The sequence below is a fragment of the Oxyura jamaicensis genome, chromosome 5 (assembly GCF_011077185.1).
Source record: "Oxyura jamaicensis isolate SHBP4307 breed ruddy duck chromosome 5, BPBGC_Ojam_1.0, whole genome shotgun sequence".
Lineage (NCBI taxonomy): Eukaryota > Metazoa > Chordata > Aves > Anseriformes > Anatidae > Oxyura > Oxyura jamaicensis.
Window position 1 is genome coordinate 61,570,303 of NC_048897.1, and position 13,350 is coordinate 61,583,652.

Sequence of the window (13,350 nt, forward strand, 5' to 3'; positions counted from 1 at the left end):
TCACTGGGTGAGCTCCGAAGGATCAGATTCCACAGTTAGAATTAGAGATCTGTTATCTTTTTGTAGCTAATGGTTTCCACTGTTTCAGCTGTAAACTAGTTTCAGTTAATCTTGGAGGAGAATATAAAATTATGTGGCTTAAATGCTGAACCTCTGAGAATTTTGCTGTCTCTATCTTCATATCCTTTACTTTCTCTTCTGCTTTAAGCCTGAAAAAAATATTTTTGGCTGTCAGCTTGTATTGTTTCTCCATTCCTTCTGGCTTCCTACAAAGAGAATTTGCTATGCTGAATTCTTTTGGCTATCTCCAGAGGACTGTAGATAAATCGGAGGTTTAACAGACTCTTGCTTTGCATCTATTCAGGCTTTTAGTGCTAATAGTAGTTTACCTGATCTCTCCAGAACTGTAAAGATTTCACATCCAAATAATTAGGGACTTAATATAACACAAGCCTAGCCCTAGAGTAAAGAATGAGAATGCTGAAATTCCAGGTAGGTAGAAATAATTTCTCAGTTATTAAAATAATAGTTATCCATATTCCATCGAGAAAGTGCCTAAATCAGAACGTTTATTTGCTCAATAAATATAACACTGCTATAGTGTAAGCAGTTTACCTGAAATTTCAGCTCTTGAACTTCATCAGCTGTACATTTATTTATTGGGTTCTGATTTATCACATCTCTCTCTGCTTTGTTGTAAGCGAGCTCTTTGCTGTTTTTTTCTCTGTCCTCTCTGTATCTGTCTGTATGGTCAAGCTTGTCCTCTCCTGTGCAAGTTGTTTTGTGTTTATCATCAGACTCCGTCTTCTTTCTCACTCTTTTACACCTTTTTTTTCATGATGCCACAAAACCTTCCTCCTGGAAGACAGAAAACAATTCCCTTGGTAGTCTATTTTTAAAAAAAATAAGCAGCATCAGTGTGCCTGTAACTTCGGCTTTCCTGGCTCTAAGATAGATATACCTCTGCCTCATGTAGCTTTGATAATGGTGTCATTTATAATAGTACAAACTTCACTGTTGAAATACAAAAGTGTTACAATAAGACCAAAGGATTTTCAGGAGCTTTTAAGCTGTGACTAAACTTTGCTCCTTTGGAAGTTAGAGGGTTTTTTTGTTTTTTGACTACAGAGGGAGGGCATTAGCCCTGCAGACAGCATCTCTAAAGCCTCATCTCTAGCTTCACTTGTTTGTTGCAACTTACTGGTGCAGTCTGTGTTGTAAGACAAAATTCTGCTTCAGCTATCTCAAGGAGTAGCAACACAACTTCTAGAAATGTAACATGTCTTAAAAAACACTAAAGGCTGTTTTACAGGAAGAAAAGTATGCCATTATACTCTGTATTATCAAGTTGTGTCCACTACTGTGATTCACGCTGCTGGTTTTGAGCTAGAATGAAGCCACTCTGGTTTCTTTCTAGTTTTACCAAAAGGCCAAGTATGTCACCACTGCACAAATATGACATTTGGCTAACTCAGAGCATGTCTGTCTGGAGTTCTGTATTGGCATTAAAATTCCTAATTCCTAGGAAATTAATTACTAAAGTGTATAATGTGCGTATATTATGATTGTTTAAATAATAAAATATGAAAAATACAGTTAAGTAGTAGGCTTCTGCTAAAAATTAATGCATAAAACATTGGAAAAAAACAAAATATATTCCAGTGTATTCTCTGCTCACTAAGACAGATCATTAACAGATTAATCTCCTCCTAATCATGCAAGTTTAGTATGTTTAAATTACGGTAGCATTTTAAGGACATTTTTTATTTAAGTGCTTAAGTATTTTTATTAAGTACATGTGTTTTTTTTTAGTTTTATATTTATGTACATGTTATTTCTGATTACTTGTACCGATGGTGCTCATGTGCAGAGTAGTGTTTCTGTTCATCCTGCTATTTTTTCATCTTCCCCTTCTTCCTGCAAGCTTTTTTATTCCTCTTCTCTGCCTGCCTTGTTTGGTATTCATGTTCTAACTGATTTTTTTCCAAGTTTTTCTAAAGCAGGAGGGGACCACTGTAGAAAAGAAACCAAGCCTAAAAAAGAAGGCTGTTGGTCCTTTGTCTTGGTTGTGATGCAGTTTGCCTATCCCCAACCTTTACAGCAGTAATCGGCAGTTTAAACTGCTTGCTTCTCGCTAGGAAGAGAAGATACTTGGTAAAGACTGTTTAAAATACTGATTTTTATCTTTCTGAGACAGAGGTCGTGAGTAACAGGACTTACTAGAAGAGCCCAGCACTCTTCCAGATTGAATCTAGGAGCCGTTGTACATAAGCTATCGTTTGTTCTGTTTTCACACTGTCAGAACTGTCTGTTTTCAGGGACACTCCAGCTAGCCAGTGCAACATGGAACACGTCCACAACAGAGATGGCTTTGGATTCCAGCTTGCCCTTTGTACATGTGCTGCTGCAACTGGTGATTTCTGGGGGGAGTAAAATTGTATCTTAGCCTTACGAACAGTGAAACCAGAACTAAAGCTCTGATCATTCATTTAAGAAGAGAGGGAAACACACTTAACTAAACCTGAAAGGAATTCTTTCAGGTGATTATTCTGCACAGATTAGCTATGCAGGTTAAGGAACATGTTAGCATCAAAAAAGTCACATGAAAACGCTGGGGAAGAAACTCAACGAGGGGTGTCTGTGCTTCCACATGAGATTCATTGTTCTGGTAGTTTTCCATTAGACAAGTTACCAAAAGAAGCTAGCGTGCAAGAGGAGGGAGCTGTAATGTTGCAAAGGAGGGAATTTTGGATCAGAGGCTGATAGGCAAATGTACAATCCTTATTATCAACTACAGGCTAAGTGACTGCCCATACGAAGGGGGCACAGAACACGCTGGTTATTTCCCTCTGGCTGCTTCTTCCCTTTACAGATGTTAAAAAGTACCTGAATTACTGGGTTGGGACTTGCACTGGCTCCTTTTCCAGTATTTCCACTTGGGTTCTGCGGATTCTTCTAACCTGGGCTTCTCAGGATGGCTGGAGTCTGTGTTAACAGCACTGTCCACAACATCACTCTTAGTTAGGAACGACTCCACATCACACTCTGAATCACAAGGGGAAGAAGCTGCCACAGCTGCTGATTCTCCTTGTTTCAGACCTTCCAGTTCTAAAAGGTGTGGAGAGGATTTGCTGCTGGGCTCTACCTCTTCAGGTTTTCTCTGAAAGACCAGAGACCTGGGTGGAAGAGGCCACCAGGCATCAGAACAGGGATGGCAGCAGCAGATGCACCTGACACAGGCTGATGAACAGCACATACAACCACAATGATAGCGGAAAAGTGGCCAGCAGGGTGAGCAGAGCAAGCTGTGCTTAGCAAAACTGTGTACAGCACAAACAGAAATCAGGGCTGTTTTAGGACTGCAGGAAAAAATACAAGAATTAGTGTCAGGACTTGCTCTGGGCCTTAACCTGCTGGTGAAGGGCATGTGGATCATCTCTACAATTCTCCCACACAGGCTAGGAGGGATCCACAGAGCTACACCTAGAGGGAGTTTCACTTTCTTGTCATTCCAGAACTGGACCGTAATTTCTTCATCTTCTGAGGCTGTTGAGAGAAAAAGCAAGCAGCTGTAAGCAGCTGTTCTGCCCAGGGTGCACACAGACAGCTCAGGCTTTCCAGCTTTATGCATGCTTTCTACGCACGCCAGTGGCGGGATCAGCTATCGCCTCTTACTGTGACACCTCACCATAACTTTGTGGAGAGTAGAGTGGGCAGCTAGGGGCACCTTCAGTGTGGCAACGGGCCTGGCAGCATCTTTCCTTCCAGTTTTTCATCAAATGAACACGTCAACAGCTGAGTTACCTTTGTTGTTGCTGCCAAAGATAGCAGTAACACCCTGAGGACATCTTACCAGTATTTTGAGAAGTCAGCAGAGCCTGTCAGACATGGGAAAACGAATGAGCTGTTGAAATGCCATGCTTGGGCGGTAAGATCACCCTCAGGATGTACCCTCAGTACAAGCATGAGCACTCTAGCACAGATGGATGCTTCCTGAGAGTTACCACATTTAGATCTCTCAGGAAAATGCCATTGTCCTTCACACAACAGACACAGCCTTGTCTGAGCATACAGGAAATAACCGATCAGTGGATACGGAAGGTGACATTTTTATGGGTCACAACTTCCTTAGGGTCAGACCGGCGAGGTTACATACTGATCACATCAGCTACATCACCTCCTGGAAGCCTTAAGCAATGCTAAAGTGTAGTGTGCGCTCTGAGTTCTCTGTCTATAGCATCACAACAGAGTTTATCCCAGCAGTCTGTGTTCCCGAGCGAGGCAAGCCAGATAAGGGCAGTATCTTTCTTACCTCGTAAGGGGTCCCTTGTCTCAATGCCCGTGAGGACAGTTCCTGGGCCATACCTCCCCGTATCTGGTTCCCAAGGCGCCAGCACTTTGTCTCCAGGGAGTAAGGAGTGCTTCATACCATTCGTATATTCCAGGATGTCATCCTTCACTGTTTTTTGCATGCCGACTGGATGCCTTCCAAGTGACTGAAATGGTTCGGCAAACTCTACCAGGAACAGTCCTCTTTCATTCTGTTACCAGGAACAAAACAGTTCCTCTGAAAAACCCACTGAAATGTGGCAGGTCACATAACCTTCAGCAGCAGCCTTCCTGTGGCTGTGTGGCTAGGTCAGAGCACCAAGCAAGCCTCAACTTGGGCGTGGTTTTAATTCTGAATTAAGACAGAGATAAAAAGTGCCAGGAGGCTCCCTACAAAGCAGGCTGAGTGAAGCATGTGTACGGATTCACTACAGCTAGGACCTGTATCCATCCCTGCCAAAAATCCTATAGGTAGAGCACAACTGGATTTCACAAACCACACTGCTTACGCCAGGGACAGCGAAGCTGTTCCGACCTGTTCTTTATGCATGCCCAAGTCCTTCCTCGTTACATACAACATTAACTCACTGCTTCTGCGGGAAGCTGTTGGAAAACTTCATTTTCTTGTAAGCTAAGGCCTGTCAAGACACCTTCCATCAACAATGAAACGAGGCACCTCCCTGTTCTTGAGAAAGAACAGACTTTTTTCTGTTAAGTTTGAAATGCTAACAAACTAATGAATTAAAGCTTTCACTGACATTTCTGAAAAGGCACCGTGCCACTGGTCTGTGGCTGACTCAAGCTGCAAGTGTGTACATAATACACTAACACTTTTCCTGCACTGTTGATGGTTCTGTGTCTACACACAACAGTAGCCGGTACGTTGGTCACAACAACGCTGACACCATCCAAATCTGGCTCGATTTGCTCCAGCAGAGATGGAGGGCTGCTCCTGCAAGGTGCGCAGCAAGGCAGCCCTCACCAAGATGCAAGGGGTCTGGGATGCTTGGATGCTCCAGGAGAGGCAAAAAAACAAGCTTCTCAGAAAGAAAGTACTGTTTGGAATAAACCTTGGGTTTAAAGGCAAAGATCCTTTAACTGAGCTTTGCATTGGAGCAACGTGATGGGCCAAGGCTCCCAGCACACCTGGTACAACTCACCTGGTGAAGGCATGTGAGATCTTTATGAAGTCTGAGAAAGCAACGTATCTGGGACCTCTTTAGACATATAGCAGCTGCTCGTCTGTGTACAAAGGTGGGTGGGCACCCATCTTCTGTACAAGATGACGATCCCTGACCCAAGTCTGATCACTTCTAGAAACAGGCTTGGTAAAGGATGCTGAGCAGCGCAAGGATCTGATCACCATCAATATTATTGATGTCTGAGGCCGTACTGCATGCAAAATGCTCAGCCAGCATGCCACGAAAGCAGCAGACGAGGACAGCCTGGAATCATGCGTATTAGGAGCTTCATGAACCAGCACAATCATGAGCCTAAGCTGATCCTGTGATCTGTTCTCTAATTCACGCAGCAGCTGAAATGGAACAGAATGGCTACACAAAACCCAGGTGGTGTGCCAAGACAAGACTGGTCTTTGCCACACACAGAGGGGTGTGCTGCAGTCACACTGACTTCACCCAGCTCGTCGGAGTTCAGCAGATGGCCCAGCTGCTTCCTGCAGGTGAACAGGGTGGACTCTGACAGCACACACCCAGTCACACATACCCACATGACTACAGCACAGCACTCACCTCCATCTCCTCTTTCACTGTACCCCGGTAATAAAATCCATCCTGTTCCCCTCTCACCAGAACAGGGACATTCCTGTCTAAGCCCGCTGATCTCCCTGATATGCTCAGCCTCCTCCACGCTGGGCCAGGGGATGGGAGGCAGTGGTCAATCCGCTGGCACCTTGAATAAAAGAAAATGGGTCAGCAGTGAGAGAAAACAGCTACTGTAGGTCAGGAAAAAGAAATCTTGTAGGAACTGGATCACTGCGCCTCATTTTATAACACTCTCAGAGGTCCAAGCGTGTGGAAGGAAACAGAAAACTTGCCTGTGCTGAGAAAAACCCTCACTCTTGGACAAAAAAAAAGTGCCTGACTTCCCCAATTCTCTTTGATTTGGGATTTAGAGGAAGGGAGCTAGAAATATGCTGGGCAAGAATAACCTGCACTAGCAGCTTTGCTGTTTGCATGGCACGTCGACACAACTCTTAAGGCAAGAGGCAGGATACCTCTCCAGCGCAAAACACAGTTCAGATGTACTCAAGAGCACGGTAGCTGATAGTTTGTCCTGGGGAATCCAAGAAACAACAGAAAAGGCAGAAAAGTAATTCTGCTGGCTGAAATAGCAGATTTAAGTTCAAAGCAGGAAAAATAATTCCCTGTCACAAAGCATTAGAACCATCTCACAGAAGATCACTGCTAACGCAAAATGCTTTTATTTATCCAAACAACGTTAAAGGTCTGTTTCTCTGATAGCAGTTTTACTCCAGGCTTTGCCTTCCAAAATCTCCCAGAGCAGCAAACCATTTCAGTTAATACCATCTAAAGACTGCCAGCACGAGGGAGGGGAGAACACAAATGATGCTGAGGTTGCTGATATATTAACCTGACGCATTCCAACCTGTTCAGAGATCACAAAAAAAAAGAACGGATCACAGACTGAAACAAGAACTTAATTTTACCTCTGGGGGGCAGGGGGCTTGGTGACCCAGGTGGGATGCGCCGCCAAAGAGCTCCTCCAGCAGGGGCTGACAGCAGGGATGACCCTGAAGCACGGGAGTTTGTCCAGAGCTGGCATCACACCGCAGCATCTGTGATCCACAGGCTGGAACCCTTTTGAATGAGCCATTTGTGGAAAAGCAGCTACCTGCAAGCCTAAATCACGATCTGTTGGTAGCTGAGAAGAGACAATACATTGGCATTTTCCAACCCCAAGCAATTGCTTTCTGGTGTATGTTAAGAACTCAGTCATTTTTACGAATTATTACCACAAAAAAAAAAGGGAATGAATTCAAAGTATCCGGCCTGGTGTTTGATCAGATGACCCCTTATTACTGATCTCCGTGGGATTTAGTCACTCAAACCCCTACCCGACAAAGGGACACAAACACCCAGGGCAACTAGCAACGCTGTGAAAACCGCAAGGAAAACAGTGTCCTCACCTAGCTCCAGCTTTTGTTCCCCTCTGTCATTTTGCTGTTTTCTAACACCTACACTCTCCTTTAAAGCTTCCTTGTGCACAGACACAGCCAAACCTCACCTGCCGCACAAGCTAAAACAGAAACTGCATCTGAAGGCTTCGTAGTCAAGCAGCCCTGACAGCTTTTGAATGTAATGCTAGAATACAGTTGCCTGTTACTTGCTTTATTTATAGTGATGTACGAAGAGGAAATATTTTGATCTTTCAGCTGTCCTGTCATGTTTTATAACAGCAGGATTATGGCTTGCCACACGAAAGAATGAGATGCTTAGATTTGACAAGTGATAACGACTCGGAGGCTGTCACAGTGAGATACACGGCGCGATGCTCTCTCTGATAATCTGAGATTTATTAGACAAGGTTCGTTTTTGCTTTTTTTTTTTTGGCTTAGAAACTTTCAGCATGCTGAGGGTAAAATCTGCAATGGAGAGTCAGGGATATATAAACTTCGAGCGCCTAATTTCCCTTATAGAATACAGTTTAGGCTTTCATATCAGGCACTTAGAAAAATATTTAAATGTTACTGAGATACGAACAGAGAACGTTTTGGGGGAGTTTCTACAAACTCTTATTACGTATCATTTCAAAACCCGCACAAAGTAAATTAACTGCTGCAAAATGTGTCCCTAGAAGAGCAAATCAACACACTATACTCACATATTTCACAACTACACACACGCACCGCCCTATTATAAGACAAAGCCAACCGCAGTCGGCAATATTTTCCAAAGAAACGCAAACACCGCTTCGACTTTCAAGCCTGGTGTACCGCTTCTCAGAGCAGTCACTGCTGAGGAGAACCAGGTCCCCAGTTTATGTACCGAGGCAACTGTGTTGTGTTCTATGAGATTTCCTGGATAGTTCCAGGACCTTGAACCCAGCAGTGTTTCAAACTTACCAGCTACTGATAGCACAGTCGTGTCAATTTGAATTCAGTCCCGATGCACAAACCTTGCCCTTTTCCCTGGTCGATGCAAGAAACATTTGCTGCCAGCGTTTTCCAGTTGCTAAGAAGGTTGCCAGCGTCGTTACCACCAGGAACTGACGTGCTGACCTGACCAGCTAAAAACAGCTGCAACCCAACTACAGAGCTAACCATTTGCCTGCCACTTACTTGCTCAGCTTTGTACTCCTGAACGCAGTTCTGCTGATCTAGATACTGCAGTGAAAGCCTGCAGAGGCAGAGAAGGGATTATAAATGGGCAAAGCGTCCTCCAGTCCCTTTGTGTACTATTGTATGGCAAAAAAATCACATCATACAAAGCTACAGAGCAGACTCAGAGAAACCACCACGGGAGATGACAAATATACTGGTTTGACATGAGGACAGAAGGGCTGAAACTGAGACAAACTGAGATCAAATCACTTTCACAAACTTTTCCTTTTCACAGTTAAAGGGGAGAATTAGTGAATTCTCCCCTTTTCCTGCAAAGCACATATCGAAAAATGCCCAAGTATGATGCAGAGATCTTCCTGCTAATCTCTACTGTGATCCCTAACCTTTATTTTCTCCATTAACACCTTGTGCCAGTATTTCCCACCATGCTCCACAGAGACAAGAGTTAATTGCATTCAGCAGGCATTTTTGCATTAGCTGCTATTAAAACATGGGAACAGAGGAGATGACTGCAATTAAGGACAAGGATACTGACAGCACTTACAAAGTCTGTAACCATTTTCTCTGTGTTCTGCTGAACCCAGAGATGAACTGCTCTCATGCTGCCAGCTGAATTGTTAGTATCAATACAACTCCCTGACATACAGCAAACGTTAAGATCGCTTTGCTAATTACAAGATAATCACCATCTTCACATAAACCCGTTCTAGACCAATTAGCTGAAAACACCAAATAATACAGAGAAAGAGACCGGGGGACAGGCAAAGACTAAGTTATTCTTTTAAAGTAAGTTATCCTTTCTAATGGCTTCTAACACCATTCCTGGGAACCTTTAAGAAGACCTCTTTGCTTTGTAAGAGAAACACTGGCAATTAGAGAAAAATTCTTTCAACGTGCACATGAGAGCAAACCAGGAACATTACAGACTATGAAAGGAATCTCAGTCTCATCAGTGGAAAGACTGTATTTTATTTTAAAGCATGCAGTCTGTGACAATACATACAGTTACTTCACATGTATATTTTTGGATTGGTAACAATTTAGATGTGATTTCCCATTTCCATGAATTATCTTTCAGATGAGATTTTTCAACCCTGAGTGCAGTTGGTATCCACGAAATTAAAACTCCTTTCTGTGGGTTGATACTGATGTGTATTACGATCTGCTCCTAGATGCTCCAGGAATGTTCATTTAATTAACAATTACAGTAGTAGCTATCAGGTTCCAAGACAGGGTACCTTTTGCTTGGTTAGGAACAGTTTAGATAGTCTTCAAACACTGGTTTTATTTGTGAATTGTTTTAGGTGCTTGACTTGGCTCGATGACGTTCTTTTCCGTCGCCACAGAATCACTGTACAGAACAGACTGCAGGTAGCTAATGTATTTTATTGCAGCACGGAGCGTCTCTACTTTGCTAAGCCGTTTCTCTATGTATTCCTTGGGCAGGTGATGCCTCAGTTTAGCGTAGCCTTCATTGACACATTTAACCCTCTGTCTTTCCCTCTCATTCCTCTTTCTGATGAAAGCTGGCCCACACGAGTACTCACTTCTGTTGTAACTGGAATGGGGCACTTGGTAGGAAAAGCCGCTCGGCTCACTGTAGAAGTTCTCCGTGATGAGATGCTCAGACATGAAAGGAAAGAATGACAGATCTTCAGAGCAAGTGACCTGGTTTGGTGCTTCTGGGTACACGTGAAACGTGACCAATGGGTCTGCACAGAAAGGCCTGGTGAGCTGTATGCACTGAGTGTCAGTACAGATGGACAACTTGTCCATGACGTTACCATAGCTTTTGCCATCCATCAGGTTCTGCATTTAACCTGGAAGTGCATAATTACACAACAGTTTAAACAACTCATACTGAACAAGAGAAAGAACTACTCACCTGGACTTACCAACACTCAGTAATTTTAAGGTTTTAAGAAAAAAGGCCACTAAAACTTCCTAAAGGACCCAGCAAACAGTCTCCTTTCCTCTCAGCTTTAGAACTAAAGATCTACCTTTACGAACCCCACGTAAGTCTAGCTTGCTTCGAATCCACCAAAACTTGTATCTTTACAGACAACAGACAAACCAGGCCAACACCAAAGGCATTCTCTCCACCCAATCCTCCTTAAAAAAGTTCTGTTGATAATTCCCGTAGCAGTCTCCCCACCCACACCAAAAAGCGTTCAAAGACAAAACAGTTTTCTTCTCTATTCAGTTGATGTCTCACTCACTGCACTATCTTGACTAGACACAAAACTTACCAGGGAAGGAGGGATCTCAGTCTTAATTTTATGTCTGTCATGTATTAAGTCCTCTCTTCATAAAAGTTTTAGAAAAAGTTTAGAGATTTATTATGATCCATCCTCACCGACTGCAAGCAGTACTTGCCAACACAAACCTATCCAAAAACGCTCCTTATTTGCCACCCTCTTCCCCATCTATACATCGCTTTCTGAAATACTTAGATCATGTTGCACTGTAACAGAAAAAACACATGAACATTAACTCGGTTACTAGAAACATCTAGATTCCACTACTCACAAAAACCTTGCAAAGCTTCCAATGCTCAGAGCACAGTTCTGGAACAGTAGTTGGATTCTCTTCATCCTTCACAAGGATACAGAGATATTTTAATGTTTTCCAATAATTTCACACCTGCCACTTTTAATAGGGAACTTTCGCTCATGAACCTATTCTAACAACATACTCCATCAAAATACATCCGTATTCATTGTCATCTGTTTTTCTAACGAAAATGGATCTCACTACAGAAATGCTGTGAGTTAAGAATTCATTTATAGCATGCTGTTAGACAAGACAGAAAGTCACATGCATCTTAAACAGGTATTTCTGTAGGCAGGCTGATAGTATGCACAGATTCATTTTAAATTAATAAACATGCTGAAAGATCAGAGACGAATATATACACTCAGAAAATGAAAGCAGTACAGTCACCTTGCCCTTTTCTACTAACACAAGTTGAGTTACTCTTAAAAATTTTGTACTGTAGCAACTTAAAAACATTGTCAGAATGAAAAAGCCCTTTACATCACAAAAAAATAAAAAGACATTTATAGCAAAACAACTATACAGCAAGAACGCAAAACCGACACAGCCCCTCACGGTGAGATAGTTGCAGCATTTGTTGCTTAGTAGTGACACTTCTACTGTATAATAGCATTAAACAGTTATCTGTTGACTTACTGTCTGCGCATAGTGCAAAACTCAGGCATTAAAATCATCTTCCAATTAGACTAGAGACTCACCGATCTTCAGATGAAAGTAAAATCCAAGGAAATAAGATGTGCTAATTTTAAGACTGATGAGTAATACCTGAAAAAAAAGTTAACATTCCAGTTTTCTTATATCTTAATGCAATAAGTGATCATATTAAACACAACTCATTAGAAAGCTACAGAAGCACTGACTAGCTGATAGAAGTGATCTACAGAAACACTGATATTCAGTGAAGATCTGTTGCTGCATACAGCAATATGCAAGTCTCTTACCTGAATTACGAAGCTTGTTCCGCTGAGTCGATGACTCCTGCAATTTATAGCCAATTGACAACATGCAAAGTAGCTTACAGTTAGATCTGCTCATTTCTGGTTTGTCTTTTCCACCCACACCATAGCTATGATGACAACAAGACTTGGCACTAGGGACTAGGAATTTTGAAACTGTATTGAACAAAACAGGATCACTTGTAAAAGAGGAATGTACTTTGTTTACTTCCTATATGCATACTATTGCCGTTTACTAAAGTAGTATTTTCATTTATTGGAATATCACACATTACTAATTAAAACAATCAGCTAGAATTTAGTTAAATACCTACCATTACAACGAACACAGAAATTTCAGTAAGAGTATGGATTAAATTAATATTACATTTTATGGTCATCTCACAATATCTGCTTTATTTCAAGCACTTTTAAGTACTCTTCTGCTTTTCTATCTCAAGCCCTCAACACTGAGCCCAAGCATTAGCCCTTATGCCCACATTTTTATGCTCTCTGGGGCAAAGAAACTGCTCAGATACCCTCTTGGGGGTTAAAAGGGAACAGCAATGCGCTGCACTGGCCTTTGTTATTACTCTCCAGGCAAAAGCCAGGAGTCAGGAAGCCCAGACAAAGATGTTCCATAGCACTTTTGCCTAGAGCTCTTTCAAGCAGGTATTATCTCATGTTAACATCACTATGTAAGTTTTTGATACTTGGTACAAGTATTACATTTTAGCTAGAATGTCAATGCATAAACACACATTTTCATAGCTTCCACTTTAAGTGCAGAAAACAAGCACTTATTTTGAAGAAATTTGTGATGGATTTGTCTCCAGATTAGAGGTGAGAACTCACAGTTAGCTTAATACCCTCAAATTTAATCTTCATCATACCTGTCATTTGGGGAAATTCCCTTAGCGAATCTGCCAAAGAGCTGTAGTCAATGCAAATGTTGTTAGGGGGCAACTACATTTCTTCCCTTGAGTTACACATACAAGTAGTCTATTTTCCATGCTACTCTGTTCCCGTGTCTGTCAATTAAGAAAGCCAAAACTGTACCTGGCAATATGCAACACTGTTCCATGTTACCATTTCCTTCAACACTGGAAATGAAAATTGTTATAATACAATAGCATAGCTACACATGCCTAGCTAAATTTGAGCCAGGAATTAAAAACTTCTTTCAATTAGCAATTTGGTGAGCCA

The 13,350-nt window shown here is 42.1% G+C and overlaps 1 protein-coding gene across 7 annotated transcripts; it reads right to left on the reverse strand.

Annotated features, from left to right (window-relative positions):
* Positions 1-498: 498 nt before the first annotated feature.
* Positions 499-13,332, reverse strand: C5H11orf16 (chromosome 5 C11orf16 homolog). 7 transcript variants are annotated; one of them, XM_035328685.1, is made up of 9 exons: positions 12,148-13,332; positions 11,908-11,981; positions 10,201-10,473; positions 7,019-7,211; positions 6,081-6,240; positions 4,313-4,541; positions 2,887-3,546; positions 2,293-2,420; positions 1,319-2,073 (listed from the first exon to the last, which is right to left on the reverse strand). In XM_035328685.1, exons 3-8 carry the CDS (start codon positions 10,466-10,468, stop codon positions 2,299-2,301), a joined length of 1,632 nt encoding a protein of 543 aa, XP_035184576.1. In that variant the 5' UTR covers positions 10,469-10,473; positions 11,908-11,981; positions 12,148-13,332; the 3' UTR covers positions 1,319-2,073; positions 2,293-2,298. The 7 variants fall into 7 exon arrangements, with proteins under 7 accessions (XP_035184579.1, XP_035184576.1, XP_035184575.1 ...); XM_035328684.1 differs by having other exon boundaries at positions 1,319-2,074; positions 2,298-2,420; positions 11,908-13,332; XM_035328687.1 differs by lacking the exons at positions 11,908-11,981; positions 12,148-13,332 and adding an exon at positions 11,183-11,589.
* Between the last annotated feature and the right edge of the window lie 18 nt (positions 13,333-13,350).

Excerpts from the sequence above, each read along its gene's own strand:
- C5H11orf16 (XM_035328685.1), bottom strand. The coding sequence starts at position 10,468 with ATGCAGAACCTGATGGATGGCAAAAGCTATGGTAACGTCATGGACAAG. Across the intron at positions 7,212-10,200 it reads CCATTCCAGTTACAACAGAA|GCTTGCAGGTAGCTGCTTTT; the intron begins GTGAGTACTCGT and ends ATCGTGATTTAG. Across the intron at positions 6,241-7,018 it reads AAGCCCCCTGCCCCCCAGAG|GTGCCAGCGGATTGACCACT; the intron begins GTAAAATTAAGT and ends CTTTTATTCAAG.